At 35.9% G+C, this 17,500-nt stretch overlaps 1 protein-coding gene across 1 annotated transcript in view; it reads right to left on the bottom strand.

Annotated features, from left to right (window-relative positions):
• The window catches only part of WDR72 (WD repeat domain 72), a 130,100-nt gene that overhangs the window by 59,008 nt on the left and 53,592 nt on the right, over positions 1-17,500 (bottom strand). Inside the window, exon 15 of the mRNA XM_049812316.1 lies at positions 1,727-2,544. Within this exon, the coding sequence (XP_049668273.1) occupies positions 1,727-2,544 (818 nt within the window). The remainder of the gene's footprint in view (positions 1-1,726; positions 2,545-17,500) is intronic.

Here is a 17,500-nt window from a genome sequence, read left to right as displayed (position 1 = left end):
GCCAGGAAAGAGAATTGCGTATTGTCTCTGTACAGACCCATAGCACTTGTAGCTAGTTGCTGCATAGGAACTCAAGAGGAAAATACAGAGCTCAGGGAGGAAAAAACCACAAAACCAAAAAACAAAACCACCAGAACAAAAAAAAACCACCCCAAACCACCAAAACTCACAAACAAAACAAACAAAAAAAGCTATCCAAGAAAACAATCTAATAGATACAACTCAAACACTCTTACCCAGATGAGGCCATTGGGAGGCAACAGCCCATGTTAGAGCATCACAAACAGCACCAAAATAAAACTTACCTACAAGACAGCTATAAGTAGGTATACTATTAAACTCTGGAAAAAGAGGCAATCCAAACCAAACCATGTCAAAATCCCAAATAAAACATTTCAGACTCTTTGAACAAAATTCATAACTTTTTTCCAACCAAAATCTACATCATTTTTTTTCCCTCTCTTTTTTACAAAAATTCACCTATTTCTACCAGAGATGCTAGCTTTTACAGCTTTACATTCACTGGAGAAAACTTTAAATTATATAGTATAGTCTTCACAAAAACAAACAAACAAAAAGCCTTAAAATTTTATAGGAAATACATTCCAATGCCAGGATGTGTATGTCTAGAAAAAATGTTTGATTTTGGTATGATGACTAACTTCAATTAGACAATATCTTTCCAACAGAGTACTGTTAAGACACAACACAAGCATAAAGTCCTTTCATGGAAAGGAATTCATGTTCAAGCTGGAATGCTGGAAACAACCTTTCATATAAGAGTTTGTGTTGAATATGGACCAGTAGGAAATGTGATTAGCAGTAAAAACAACTGAGAAATGTGTATTTGTCCTGTGGGATGGTGCATATCTCTTGAGATATGCTGAACGCCTAGAGCTTTGTGGAAGGCACACAGACATTTGAAGCATCAGGATCAATATTTTTTGTCCCCCTTCTTGCCCCTGGGCCATAGCATCACCAACACTGAAGTTAATTGTCCTTAAAATGCTAAATGCAGACCAACCTAGGTTTGCTGAACAACAAATGTCTGCGGACAATATCCACTGCCTGATTATTTGACCAAGCCAAATAGAGCATACTAATGTTGAGCATGCTATTTTTCCTTTAATGCTGAAAAAACATTTAGTCAATAAATCTGAGTAACATAAATGTTATTTGGGATGGTTCTCACAACATAAGGGCTGATGAGGCATTCATTCCCAGTAGCTGCCATTATTACTGGGGCCATTGTACTTCAGATAGTGTAACTAGGACAGACTGTTCTTGTCTCTCATGTTTTATTTATCTGTGAAGCCAAGGGTTTCATGGTAAAGAGGTGTATTCCTTACAGACAGTGGAAGTTAAAACTGCATAAATGTGCTTAATGCAATGTCTCACGATGTGCCTGAAGAGACCTCATTATTCTACTTAGTTTAAACTGAGAGGAAAAGAGTGGTATCTGGAAAAACAGGATGTGAAGCCGGATAATTCAAGCTCTTGTTCTGTTGAAAAAAATTCTTGCATCAGTTCTTATCTGCTAAATAGAAAAATATGAAGATACCAACTTCATCCCGATCTCCTTTTGTTCAAAGAACATCCTATAAAAAGCTCTAGAGAAAGAATGTAAACTCTATGGCAAAATTCATATTTAAGAAAAGTGTTTGTTTCATGTTTTTCACTTTAAGACTATAAAGGAAGAAAAGACTCACAATGAAAAGATTCTTACCTTTCAATTTCACATGTAACTGCTGAGGGTATGTTAATTATCCTGTTGATTAAAGCTATTCTGCTAAAGAAGAATACTGTTTCCAGTCCCTTTGTTCCATAAACATTATTCTCAGGTCCATCCTTCTTTCCAGTTTGTCCTTCAGTTGCAGCAAGGTACTTGTTTGATAAATCAAGCACTCTTTTTGAAAACAAGTTGATTACTGTATGTTCTTCCAGCACACCACAATCAGTATATTTCCATCCTGGGAACATTAGTGATAGGTGGGTTTCATTTGACACAAGTCCAAAAGAAACTGGACGCTGAAGCCTCAGGATATCTAAGTGTCTAACACAATGATTGTCTATTTCTTTATCTACACCCCATGGTAAGAGACATGACAAAAGCAGTTTAGCTGTATCAGTGGTGACATTCATATCAATGTTTCCTGGTGGCTGCATTCTGATCTTTCTTGAACTCTTCATTTTTTTCTGTCTTTTCATGCCACCACTTTCTTCCAAAGGCCTAGCTGCATTACTATCCCTACAGTCCTGGTTCAAACAAGCAGTATCTACTTGACCATCCACTGGAGATACAGAGCCAGCAGTTTTATTTCTTTTTAATGTCAGGGCCCTTTTCTCAATAGTACTTTTGGCTCTTTCTAGAGTATCATAGTTGTGGAATGAATTCGATGACTTTAATCCATTGAGTTGAGATGACAGCAGAAGTTCCTCAAGTTTTTCAAGATCAAATAAGAGAATATGAAAATTTGCATTGTTCCATTTCATCTTAACTGGTAAAATAGTAAAGGGCTGTTGGATGCAGCTGGTATCAGTTAACTGAAAGAAAAATATTAAGTTCCAAACACAAATCCATAGTATTTTGTAATTTTCAAGATATCAGCATAGAACTACATATGGAATAGACCAAATCTATTAACTGCATTAAGTTAAACTTAAATTATGTTTATTTACTTCTCACTAAGGAAAAAGGATTTTCTTCTAAATAGCCTAAGATACACAGAGACAAATGCATGTAAATACTATAATACAGGCTCCCTAACATCTTCAATTATACAGCCATACTATAGATTGCATACATGTTTGCCAAAACTCTAGGCTGATATTTCTTCTGCTAGATCCCATTTCAAGCTGAAAGGCTTTTAGGAAAGTTTTAAAGAAAGAATACAGCTTCTCTCCTCCCCAATAAAGCTAGGGAAACACAAATCCTACAATGTTGCAAAATTCTTGCAAACCTTGAGAAACTGTATGCCTTGTAGCAATTTGAAATATGTCTGAGAAAGACTATGTCTTTTGCCATTTCAAAACATGCAAAACTATCTTAAAGTTACTTAATTCTTAGTTAAGTCACACATACTTTATCAGTAACAATAAAGAACTTATGTAATTAGATCTCCAGTTCCAAAATTAGTTACCTTAGGTGAAAATAATTGAGAGAAAAAGGCTACAGAGCTACTACAATGTTCATGAATAACTGACTTCACCTTGTACCACCCTATTTCCAACCTGAATCTTTCTAAAATTCCCCATATTTTTTCATCAGCTTTAAAGGCCATTCACAGCAACAGATTTGCAGAGCATCATTTCACTTCCACACAATTGTGCCGGTATAAATACACATCTGATCACTGCTATTAATAAATACCCAAAGAAAATAATTTTCAAATCTTCCTAAAATCTGGCAGAAATGAAGATCTGAGAACAGCTACAGTTATTCACAACTTTAGACTGACATATTAAACCATGATAACAGTAACCTAATGATGATGAACTGTAAGAGTGTCAGCTGAACAACATGAGGAAAAGTTCAAAGTCATCTTCAGAAAAAATTTTTAAGTCAGTTTTATTCTTGTAGTTTCATTACTTAAATGATAAATCATCATTAAGATCAAAAGTTTACATCTTTTAGAATTAGAATTAATTTTTATTTTTCCAGTGTCCTTGGCATAGGGTAGATACTATGCTGTGACAAACTCCTGAGCACGGAATGTCTTTGGACACATTAAAAATCAGCTCATACAGATATCACAGAACTCGCCCACACAAATGCCCATCAAAAACAATCTGTCCTGGACTTTAGAATCTTAGAATGTAGTCTAAGTATACAGAAAGAATACAATATTTGAGAAGATAAACTAGGATACGAAAGTCTTCTCTATTAGGACATAAACTCTATAGATTAGATACTCTCTAAGTAGAACCTGTGGAAAAAAGGAAAGAGCAAGAATAAACACAGGGATAAAGAAAAATATTCATATAAAGCCATGTGAATGGAGGATACACACAGGCAGAAATAAGATCCTAATGATGAACAAGTCAAGAGAAGGAAATTCCAAAACTGTCCTGTAGCCCTTGGGATATTTCTATACGTGGAAAACATTCCATACTTGCTTTTCCCCCATTCCCAGTTTCCCATGAATACTTCAGGAGAGGTGCTCTGCCTTGGCCTTCTGTGTCAGTTAATTTGAGAGTCTTTAAGGAGAGGAAACACAGCAAGTTACCTCAGATGCCATATTCCAATCAAGATGCACTTACAATAGTCAATTTCTTGCTTACGCATCTGCAAATTCAGAAGAAACACATTTCACATTCCTACTTGTCATTTACCCCATACAAGTTTCTCTGCCTGTGTATTCCCAGCATGACAGAATTTTTATGACAGAGCTTCTGCAGGCTTCGGAAAGCAAAAGAAACATACTAGCAGGGGCACAGTAGAGTATTAGCTTCTTTTTCTGCTTCCTTACTCCTTTTTTGTATAATAAAAGGACTGAACCTATGTACCAGCAATGAAGAGTCTGCAATAATACTGCTACCAGTGACAGTTAATGACAAATATTCAAATTTTAAAAGGATGATCTTAATGTTTCAATAAACCCTATTTTCCTTCTTAATTTTAGTTTTTAGCTGCATTTTAAAACTTAAAGTCTGAAACAATAATTACTTTTAAGCCAAAATATGAAAAATTTTGTAAACATTGACTCTCAGCATTATGAATTTTTCAAAAGATTTTTTTCATAGTATCATAGAAATTATAGAAATGTTTACTAGAAGGAACGTCTGTAGGTCATCTCATCAAACGCCTGCTCTACCGACTTTCATGTCACTGATATTTTTATGAAACTGCTAGTATTTCAGAACTCATTTTCTGAGGAAAAAAACCCATGACAAATATCCAATTGTAGTTTGGAACAAAAATCCTATTACTTCTGCATGCAGCTAAAAAACACATCAGAAACTGAACTAAATGACAGAGTTGACTCTTTAAGAATAATCCAATAAATTTCCATTATAAAGACAAAGCTCTAAATTTTTGCCCAACAGAGAGACTCCAGATGAGTTTGTAGAAAAGCAGCTACTTTCTTTCACAGGAATCATCATGCTGCACTACTGAGTGGCATTCCATGAAGGTACTGGGAAGATCATCCAACAGTAAAGTTGTGAGATTGTGGCACAACACCTTATATCAGAATCCTGCTGTATCTATTAAAGAGGTATCTTTTATCTTCAGGTGAACAGCAGGTGTGAGGGTGTATGAAGTCCTCATTTATGTTTTTTCCCTTTTCTTTAAGCACTTACACTTGTATGTTTTTATTGTCACACAAACAGCACTGGGTTCACTCTAGCTATTTCACCTTTACAAGCAAGCATGTATCAGCAGAATGATAGCATCAAGAATCAACTTTTCAGCCCAGTGATACTTTTGCAAACAACCGTGCCAGCTTCCATATCACAAGTAATATAGACTTTTCCAGATGATTGTTAATTTTAATCTTCTTGTTGTAATTAGATATAGTCCCCTAATGCAAAGAACTGCTTATGTTGAAAATAGCTGAATCTTGAAAGAAACCATCAAGTGCTAGTAAACAAGGCAACAGCTGGCTTTAACTTGAATGCAATGTTGATTAACTCATCTTTCTCAAGACCACTCCTTACCTACCTCCTTCTACATTACAAACTATGATTTTATAGGATTAGCTATTTTTAAACTGTTAATATTGTAGTTATGAATAACAGAGGGAAAAATTTGACTAAGTTATTTGACTATTAAGTTTTTGGTAATAATACAATTTGGCTTTCTGTTATTTAGAGAAAGATGCTTCCACAAGATCAGGATGCTCTCTAAAGACAATCTTATCTAAAGATCTCCATAGGGAGTCATAAGTAAGAAATTATAACCGCTTGTTCAGGTTTTCTTTTTATCCCTTTCCTTTTTAAAAAATAATACGTTGTAGTTAAGCAGTAGGATTATTTTAACCTTTAATTATGCTGTTTCCTAATACATAGGGAGAACCCCATGGAATGCAAACACTAGATTTCACCAGCTAGCTTTGACATTAACAGAAGCTATTATTATTTGGCCTATCATTTTCATTTTCTCTGTTCTAAAAGTTTATATTTGGTTGATTAACATCTTAATGTTAAACCTTTAGGAAAATCACCATCCAAACAAAGGAAAATAATGTGACAGTGTCAATCTGTTGAGGCATTTGATGATGCTACTGTGTGTGAAGTTACAATAAATGTTTATTGGCAATATGAAAGCTTATTGACATTGATCCTAAAAGCATCTACCAAGTTATCTTAGCTGTCTGCCGTAGGCATTTCATTCCAATGAAGGAAGGGACATCTAAAGCTTTAGACATAAAACACTATTTAGGAAATACGGACAAGCTATTCTCTGTAACAGAAAATGACAGAAAATGGAAGGAAACCCATAAAACTAACTATGAACTAGAGAGCTGGGAATAGCATTTGATGATGGATATTGAAAAGCAGATTAACAGATATTTACATTCTGTATTGTGCCTTTCCTGAAGTTCTGGAAGTATTTCACAAAAATAAATCCTACTACATTCAGATAAATATTGCCATTATCTTGATTTTTTTTTCCCAAATGTACACATTAGGAGTTTAATAACTCACTGTAAAAAATAGGCTAATAACAATAGCAATAAAAAAGCATGATTTGTCTCTGAACCCCACAGTACAACTTTGAGGCCTCCCTGCTGCCAACACACAGGCTTCACTAGTGAAAAGATCCCTTTTTCCTTCTTTTTTCACAATTTTTATTCAGACTCAGTTATCTTAGGATCATCTTTCAAACCCAAATAGCTTAAGCGGATATACCCAAACACCAAGCCATTCAAGCCTTACTATTCTCCCAGTGAATTTCAAATCATCATGTCAAAAAACCAATTAATTTAGTAATACAGAAGCTTCCTTCAATTCTGCAAGTGAAATGACCACTACACTATGATGTACTGAACACAACCTATAGTTTTTGATAATCATCATTCTGAAAGACAGTAGAGTTATCTCTTATAGATTACCATTGCTAGTTTTAAATTTTATTTTAGATATGGCCAACTGTCTGATTATCTATTTACAGGTCTCCCCTTATCACCAGTGTTCCATCTACTTTTATTATTTAGCAGAAAATTTGGGAAGATTTTCTTAAGTATTTATTTTAAAAATCTTCTGAAAGCTATTACAGAGAGCAAACAGTATGACTTTTCACAGCTTCAGTAATTTTAGCCAGATTTTGAAAGCTGATCTTTGTCATCTTTGTTGTTGTCCAACTGTATGAATCTAAAATAACTATAAGTGTTAAGCTCCCCTGCTGTAGTTCAGTTCTGAAAATTAGCAGAATGTGCTACCTCTTTTTTGTGCATCACTAGCAGTAAATCTAACAAGGAGTTACTCCAAAGGAGGTGTATGTTAGTCAAGAAAGAAAACTTTAGTAATAAGTCATGTTTTTATAAAGTGTAAAAATTGTCATGCTCAGGGCTAAAAACATGTGTTTATTGTCATGATACAGCTTACCACTTATTTTTGTTGGAAACTGAGAAGTAGGAAGCACTATTTTATTTTGTGTATTCGTGCATTACATCAAAATTAATCTAATAGCACCATCAGCCATTTCAGTTAAAATACTGCCTAGTCCTTAACACAAACTGATTAATAAGTATCTCATAAAGCTTCTGTAATTAACTATTAGATCTCAATTTCCAACACTTCTAAATCCCAAACTAAAATAGCCTACTTTAATTTTTTTAATTTTTTATTTATTTTTTTTTTTAGAATTAACAGATAACTGAAGCTGAATACTTTAGTAATGCAACTAGACCTCCTTTGTTCAAAATAAAGCCATTTGTGTGCTGATAAGATTCCCACTTAACTAGAACTTGGAACACTTTTACTGCTTGAAGAGATCTGCATTGGTTGATAAGGCTCCTTATGAAGCCTTCACCTGTAAACTTTAAGGAAGCAAAAAGTCTGGCCACAGACCAAAATTGTATCCTGACACTCATGAACCTCTTGTGCATCATCTCTGACTGACCCACAGCAGAAAAAGCTTACTACATCCAAGAAAGAGTGGGATTCAGGAAGGTTTTGAAATGGCAAGCTATATTCCATGCATGGCAACTATCACCTCTGTAACAGCTCCCTAGTTTGCCATTGAAGATGTCTGAACCAGGACAAGACAAGAGCTAGAATAGACTAGACTATTTTATTTGGAAGGGACCTACAATGATCATCTAATCCTACTGCCTGACCAATTCAGGGCTGACCAAGTTAAAGTATATTTTTACGGGCATTGTCCAAATGCCTCAAACACCGACAGGCTTGGGGCATCGACCATCTCACTAGGAAGCCTGTTCCAGTGTTTGACCACCCTCTTGGTAAAGAAATGCTTCCTTATGTCCAGTGTAAGCCTCCCCTGGCACAGCCTTGAACCATCCCATGCATCCTGTCACTGGATACCAGGGAAAAGATCTCAGCACCTCCCTCTCCCTTTCCGCTCCTCAGGAAACCGTAGAGGGCAGTGAGGTTGCCCCCAGCCTCCTTTTGTCCAGACAAACCCAAAGTCCTTAGCCACTCCTTAAGGGACATTCCTTCCAGCCCTTTTCACCAGCTTTATTGCCCTCCTCTGGATGCATTCAAGTACCTTCACATCCTTCTTAAAGGATAGGACAACAAACTTAAAGCTGGGGCAACAAACGTCAAAGACTAACTTTAATCGATTTCTTCTGGCATGGAATCCATTCCTGCTCCACAGCTTAGAAGCCTGCTCTTCTACCTCTTTTCTTCTCCCTTTACACATCTTTACCAAACCACCTTAGCATCCAAGGAGAAATTTTACCATGCCTATGGGAAGGGGGAGGCAGGGGGCTATCCTTACTGTGGCCCCCAAATATATCTATACATGCTATTTTCTTTAACAGGTTTAAGACAGACATACCACATAAAAGTTTCATGGGAAGCACAATTCAAATGTTATTTTACCTAGCTGCCTAAAGGCCTGTTTCCACTGGGATCCAACTTGTTCTAAGAACACTATTCCACTTAAAATTCACATTTCCATTAGCTGGCAGGGATTCTCATACTGTCTTCAGCTCCTCATATATATGTACTTCCTCCACACACTGGCTTTCTTTACCAGATGCATTTCTATTGTGGGTTTTGTGCTAAAACAAGATTTGACAAGAATAGTTTTGACATTCGTTTTACATAAAAGGAAATAAAGTGGCAAAATCACATGGTAGATTTTTAGAAGGCAAGCCAGACTCAAAATATACTTAGACACCACTTCAATACCACTGAAAAGAAAATGCTCAGTTCTCACAGTGTGGGTAGCATCAACTTCTACATAAAACAAGTCCTGAAGCATTAAATGTGACCTTTTCTTAAAGGCTTTTGGCCTTCATTATCCATTGTTCTCTCACTTTATCCCAAACATAACAGGATAAAGGTGACAGAAAATTGGCCCCAAAATTCCCAGTGACTGCAGAATGAATCATGCTCTATAAAGCATAAGTGTGAGCTATTCTGCTGATTCTAATAATTTTTTTTTTAATTATGTAATATTCAAGGGGTTTAATTGTGTTTCATTGAGCCTTCTCTTGTGAGAGAGTATATTTTGATACATTAACATTAACTAAGTCAGAAAAAAGATCAGTTCCCTCCTTTATCCACCACTTGCCACCTGCAAAGTCTCAAGAAAATATTAGACAGAAATTGAACAACTTTTCTTAGGTGAAATTTTAGTTAGATTGGGGGGTGGGGGAGGGGATGAGCTTAACTGAAGTATCGTCAAAGCAGACTGGAAAATTCTTTTATTAACAGAAGATGCACTCTTCTGATTTCTTTGTGGTGGGGGATTGTCTGCCTTTTATTTGTCTGAGGTTTTTCGGCAGATTTATACTTTTCTGACAGTCGTCAGACTATTGGCTTTTAATAGAGGCCCAATAAAACAGTGCATTTACATGCATGATAAAAGTCTGTCAAATAAGCAAGACTTCCTCTTTTAAGGAGTAATTAGCTCATTATTAAGTATACTTACTATAAAGAAATCTGCTAATCTAATCAGTAAAGTAACACCATCCTATTGTCTGCTCATGTGAATTCAATGAAGACATCCTGTGAACAAAGTACATGTACTTCACCCTTTCAAACAAGTAATTTTAAGCAAAACCCAATATGAAATCATAAAACCCCCTGCATCTTATACTCTTTAAGAAGTTTCTCAATATTATAGTTTCTGACACATCACAATGAAGTTTGAGAATACAATATCAATATGCTTATTTCAATGAAATTAACACTTATTTTTGTCACCTGTCTTTCCTGTAATCTGAATTTTAATTACTCTACAATGATAACAATCTTTAAAGACCATTTAAATGTTTGAATCACTGTTCATTACCTCTGTGGCAATCAATAACATAGACAATAAATAGGATATTTTTTTTTTTTTAAAAACCAAAATGTGAAGAACCTCAGTTACAGAAATCAAAGAGGAGGGTGGGGAAGAAGAATTTGCCAACCAAAAGGTATTGAGGGCTAAGAATTTTCTGTGCATTGATCATGCCAGTCACTGAGTTGTCAAGAGAAGTTCAGAGCTCATAACTTTTCTCAGAATCACATCTCATCATTGGTCTAGCTCTAGCCTCACAAAAAATAAGCATGTCACACAGCTGCTTGTAAAAGTTATTTAGCTACTCCTACCCTGTGTCTTACCTTTATACTTCTTGGATCTGGAAGAACTGTTTTAAGTCAAACATGACTACCACACCTAGGGGTCTTAAACATTAACTTATATTGCCAAAGACAGCTGTATTCTAATCTCCATGATTCTTTATCCTTGATGGTAGGAAGCAATAAATGTGGTTGGGTTTATTTTGGTTTTGCATGTGGTGGTTTTGGGGGGTGGTTTTTTTTTGGTTTTTTGTTTGGTTTTTTTTTTTAATACAGAAGAGCTTACTAAATGTCTGTCCTGGTTTCAGCTGGGACAGTTAATTGTCCTCCTAGTAGCTGGTACACTGCTGTGTTTTGAGTTCAGTATGAGAAGAATGTTGATAACACTGATGTTTTCAGTTGTTGCTAAGTAGTGTTTAGACCAAGTCAAGGATTTTTCAGCTTCTCATGCCCAGCCAACGAGAAAGCTGGAGGGACACAAGAAATTGGGATGGGACCCAGCCAGGGCAGCTGATCTAAAGTGGCCAACAGGCTATTCCATACCATGGGATATCACATCTAGTATTGAAACTAGGGGCAGTGGAGGTGGAAGGGATCACCACTCAGGAACTAACTGGGCATCGATTGGTGGGTGGTGAGCAATTGCGTTGTGCATCACATATATTCTAATCTTTATTATGACTATTGTCATTTTATTACTGTTATCTTTATTAGTTTCTTCTTTTCTGTTCTATTAAACCATTCTTATCTCAACCCATGAGTTTCACTTCTTTTCCTGATTTTCTCCCCCATCCCACTGCGGGGGGGGGGGGGGGGGGGGGGGGGCGGGGACACGGCAGGGAGCAAGTGGCTGCATGGTGCTTAGTTGCTGGCTGGGGTTAAACCACAACATCTTTACTTGCACAGACATTTTTTCTCTTTAACCTTTTTAAAGAAAACAGTAGTATTATAAATAACATACATAAGAAAAAGAATTAAGTTTTGGGGATGTGTTTGCAGGTACAATCTCATGCGTAGTTTTACAAAATAGGAAACTTGTTATTGTCTCATGGAATTGTCTCAGAAAACAAATACATAAACAATGCACAAAATGGCTGGCACAGTGTAAATTAAAGCATTAAATTCATTTCTAAATCCTCTGAGCCCTCAGTTGCTAGAGATGGTAGTCGATAGTAGTAAAAAAAATTGCCTCCTTGAAATGTGCTTGGTGGACAGCAGCTTGATGATTGGCAGCACAAATAGAAGACAAACGAGAAAGCCTTCAATCTGCAGCTGATGCACAGGAAGAACATGGGGAGCTGAGTTTACAATAGAGAAAACATTACCAAGCTAATGGCACAGGCAATCATTTGACCACCATGCATCTCTGATAGCAGCAGGGCATCCATTTTCAGTTAAGTGTTAGAGTACCTTTTTGCTTTCTCTGACCACTGCAGGGGTAAAACAACCTAGTGTGTGAAACCCACTGACTGGTAATAAATTACTATATTGGATACTTTTTGTTTTCTTTCAGCAATGACTTTACTGTGTATTCCTGCTATCATTACCAATTAAAGTGGAGATCACGTTAGCAAGCTATATCTAACTGTATATCAGTCCCTATGCTCCAATTGCTTTGGCAAGTATCACAGGGTCAAGAGGCTCCTTTGACCTTTATCAGTTAAGTCTCTCTGACCACTCACTGTTTGAAGCAATCTCAGCTGAACAGATGGACACTTTTGCAGACACTATAAAGCTTAGAATATAAAGATAAATGAAATTGTGTTTGGGGCTTCAAACTGGTTTATGAGCATAAAATATAGTTAGCAAGTTCCACAAAATCTCAGATTTCAAATAGCATATCTTAAACCTATACCATGAACACAACAACTCTTTATCTACTAGGAAATCGTATTTTTTTTGTTGTAGCTTCTACAGATAAAACTAAAAAGTTGATATAACTTACATGTCTAGTTAGTACAAAGTAACTTCTGAACTTAGCCTAACTTAATTACTCTAATCATTAAAAGACAAGCAGAAAGAAAATTTAATATAGCCTTTTACCATGACAGTCAGAGTAGCATACAGCACATGATCAAACAGATCATTCAGTGGACAGATAGTAAAACAGTTGGATACTACAGAGCATTCAGAGAAGGCTTGGACCTTCATTTCAAATTTCCCTATCTTACATTTCTTAAAAGCCCTTACTCATTAAATTACTGCACTAAAATTTTAGTCATAACACATAAGTGAAAGGTTCAAATTCCCTAGGCGATGCTTGAAGAACTGGTAATAACTGGATATAAATTTGGTCTTGTGATCATATTTATGTATTTGTAACCAAAAAATAATCTATTGTTCAACAATAACATTGAAGGGCCTTTTGTTTGAGCTAAATCACATCAGCAAACCTGCCTTGTTAAGTTCATAACCTTCAGTAACAAATGTTATACAGGCTTAACTAGATCTAGTGTTGAAAAATTCTTAAATTGGATAAAATCAAGGGATATTATTTTCTTTTTCTTTTTTTAGCCTGGCTTGTGTTTCAGAAGAATAAATTCCCAAGAGGTAAAATTTAGATCTGCATCTTTCTGTGGGATGTCATCTATGTTTCATAGGAATACTTCCCAAAAACATTTCTTAGTCCTTCATTCTAATATCATCCCAATTCAACCAACAATTCAAAACAGTCTCACTAACAATGAACCCACTGTCATTTGCAAATACACAGCTGTCTTATTTTCTCGCTCAGCTGAAAGGATGAACAATCCAGGATGTGTGCAAAGATGCATTTAGTTCAAAATAGTTACAAACAGCAGGTATACAATTGAAATAGCTCTTAAACATACACCATACACCCTTCTCTAAAAGAACCTGCATAGGAAGAAAGGATGCAAATTATCAGCTACACTTTCATCTCCACATAAAGACTATATGCACCTTCTAATACAATATAGCTCCTATCAGCAATCCACACATGCACTCCTATGTCTAACCCTGCCTGCCTCCTGGAGCTTCAAATTTAGGGAGCAAGTGAACAGTTTCTGTCACTGAAAGTATCCATAGCTTTCCAAAGTGGGCAAACAGGCCAGGCCTACCCTTTCCAAAGCAATGCCAGCCTTATGCATAGGGTGAGGATATACAGAGTAAAAGTGTTACTATATCAAGACCATTCATATTCCTTATCTTCAGACACTTAGTCATAGGACAGAGGATCCTCTTAATGGAGGGGCATTCAAAACTTCTTTTTATTCATTTACCCCTTTTTTAAACCTCAGTACTCACATATAAAGAACGAAGCGTAAAAAGCCTGGAGTCAATAGTGGTGCCCCAGTTTGCTTTCACATGCAATCTATGGTTGACCTGAGTCTTCATCATTTGGACAAGGCAGTCCCAAAGGTGTCAATTTGTGATGAAGTTTCACATATGAACTAGTTTAATGAAACAGCTTTGAACTTGCCTTACATTACTTTTATTATATTAAGACAACTCTGGTCATATTACCAAGGCCGCTCAGATCCTCCTAAGAATCCATCTCCTACACAGAAAAAGCTACAATACTTTTTGAGCTTACGTCACCAATGTCTATCAATTAACTGCAACATAAGCAGAGCCAACCTCTTTCCTTCCAACACTATAATTTTTCTCCTTTTTTTTTTATTTATTTTTTAATCCCAGTGGAGAATGTTACCATCTTCACAGCACTTTGAACAGTAATTGTGGTATCACTCCTGATGAGGCTATGGCACAAAGTAATTAAGTCAAGAAATCTTCAAGCTCCAGCTATGTGATGAATAGACTAAGCAACTGGATAAACCCCCCTTTTTATCATGTATGGAAGGCCATCATCAGGCAGATTGCTGGCCAGGTGGATCTACTGGGCACAACAAATTTTTAGTTGCTCAGGAAGAATTACTAACACTTTTGCTCACTTTAGGGACCTGGTATGAATACTAAGTGTTTCTCATATTTTGTTTACATGTCCACATCAAATACTGAACTTAAATTTTTCATTGGATTTAATGCAAGTGTACATATAAAAGTGATCCTGGAGACAAATCATAACATGGTATCAAAAGATAACTGGTAAGTAAAGCTAATATACAGAATATTCTTCACATTAGCTTTCAACAGCAGGAAACAAGTCCACATTTTGTTTTTCAGGAAAATATTTGAAGAAATATATATGATATATAGGCAACTTTATACAGACAACTTTTTCTTTGCTCTAGAATTCATATCACTACCTTCTCTGGGCACACTATCAGAAAGGCAATTCTAAACACAATACCTTTGACAAAGTCTCTTCTAACATTTTTATTATAGAGAGAATATAAAAATGAACTGGACATCCACTCCTCTCAAAATAAGATCAGTCTTTGACACTGACAGTCTCTGCACCATGAAAAGCTTAGATAGAAGGGAAGAATAAGGTGTTTTTAAATGAAGTCTATTAATTTATACACTCAATATTCAAATATTCTATCTATAGCTTCATATATTAACTTATCTTGAATGTAGATGTAAATCCCCTAACCATGTCTGTAGAAATATATATGGCTTAGCAATGGGTGGTAGCCAAAACATTTTCAGCATTACTCAGCATTTAGGAAGAAAAGACATAAGATGGAACATCTCCCATGTTTCCTAGATCATCAACTGGACACACAATGCTACAGTAATCCACAAAATACAGGCTACTGACTCACAGATCTAGAAATTATTATACTGAACAATTTACTGGATGAATGAACATCCAAATATCTGTGAAAATAATACTGAACACAGAGATACTGCCAACATGACCTTAGAAGGAGGGTAAAAGCATGAGAACATTGCTTTGTCCTACGGAGGATTGATATATATAAAAACTGAGTTACCAACCCATGGCTGGCTGTTGACTCCAACTGAAAGAACATATTTGCCCTGGTAGTACATTTCCCATATTGGATTATAAGAGTCTTACCCATAAAAATTATCTACATAAAAAGTACTAGACCAAATGCTAAGCAAGTGACTTTCTACTAAAGAAAAAGAACAAAAAAGAAATTGTGGGATTAAATTCTCTAAATATCAAAATACTGTCTATCTTAGAAAATGCCATTCTTGAAAACTCAGAAATGGGCAAGCTGGACGTTCTTCAGGTCCTCTATCATTCTAGGATGTATCAGGACAGCAGCTAAGTGTCTGTACCCATAGATTTCATACTGTTTTTTCCTTGAGAACTGTTCAATATTACTGAAGGCAGTAGAATTGCATAGGCTTTCAAGGGGACAGTATTTGCAAACAAAACTTCTTAGACATGAGAAGTTGGCTGATTCTTCCTTCCCCATAAGTATTGCAAGAACAAAATCTGACCACCAGAACAAATTAAGGTTTGAGCATTAAAATGTAGAAAAACAAGGCAAGAGAATGGAAAAGTAACCACTGCTGTTGCTTTGTTTGTTTTAAACTGAATCACTTAGTATTTTATTTATGCTATTTAACTGAGACAAGAGATTCAATTAGTTATCAGAAGGAAGCTAGCAGATAGCAAGTATTTCATTTGCAGAGTAAGGTTTGGTGTTGCAAGTCCTAGTTCTATAATTGCATTTAAGGTGCCAATGTATTTCTGAAAAAGTCACTGCTTTTTTTTTTTTTAATAGGTGCATAAGGCAGAAACCCAGGAAAGTCTCACTGATCTGAATTCCTGTTAATACTTTTCTTCACTAAAATAACACTAATTAAACTACAAGAAGCCAGGAACTTAATGTTTAGAATAGAAAAGATGATAATCATAAGTGTAAAGATTCCACTATCCTCCTGTCATGAACGGTAAAGAATTCTCAAGGACATCACTGGACAACATGAAATTATAAAGGTTATAACAAAGATGATGTAATTTATTTTAGAATTATTAGAATTAGGTACAGCACTTAACAAGGAAAATCAATTAGGCTGACCTACAGAAAAAAAATCACATCTTGGGGACTAGAAAGTAGTAAAGGTAAAATGTAAGTTAGGAAAATTCAAACTGTGTATCACTCCACACCCAAAACTAAAAGAAACAATCATAAGTGGAGAATAAGATATCATGAACAGCACTTCAGTAAGATAGAAACTGTCCTACTCTATCCATAAAGATATCTCCCTAAAAAACAAAATACAAACTTTGCTACAGTTTCCAAGGGACAGAGAAGGCAATTGCAGCATGAGAATTGAGGTGTGGGAGAAGACAAAGAAGAGGAAGACAGCCATAGCTAGGTTAGCTTCAATAAGTGGTCCTTCAATCCGAAATACTTCACAAGGACTATGGATATTGACCTTAGATTTATTTCTAGTAGGACACTGTAGCACCTTCCTCAGCTTTAGCAGAGGGTCCAATTAGTTGTCTAGGCAAGGAAAACAAAAATTTTAAGTCAGTTGCCTTCAGTATAATAACAGAGAAAAAAGTTTGTAGAAGTATATAGAAACAGTGTCCGAAGCTTTGAAATAAATAGTTAGGGCTTATTCTCAAATTTCTGTTGGCCTGTGTTACTTGCTATCCGTATCTGCAAGAATAAAATGAGCTACAGTATCACAATGGCGCCTTTTTGCTTTCATTTTGCTTTGAGGCAATCAATGGAGAAAACACCAAAATCAACAAATTCCTGACTTGGTGGACCAATTCAGAAAACTGCAGTAACTTCCAGCAAAGCTGACATGTGGTCCAAACTATCAATGGCTCTCAGGATCAGGATGCCTTTTAACTGGTACCAATTTAATCTCATAACCCTGAAGTTATTACTTCACTGCAGTTATGTTGCTACCTTGATCCCTTGATAAAATACTCAAT

The sequence above is a fragment of the Accipiter gentilis genome, chromosome 10, assembly GCF_929443795.1.
Source record: "Accipiter gentilis chromosome 10, bAccGen1.1, whole genome shotgun sequence".
NCBI lineage: Eukaryota > Metazoa > Chordata > Aves > Accipitriformes > Accipitridae > Astur > Astur gentilis.
The sequence above is the reverse complement of the archived record's forward strand: the minus strand, read 5'-3'. Positions and strand labels throughout refer to the sequence as shown.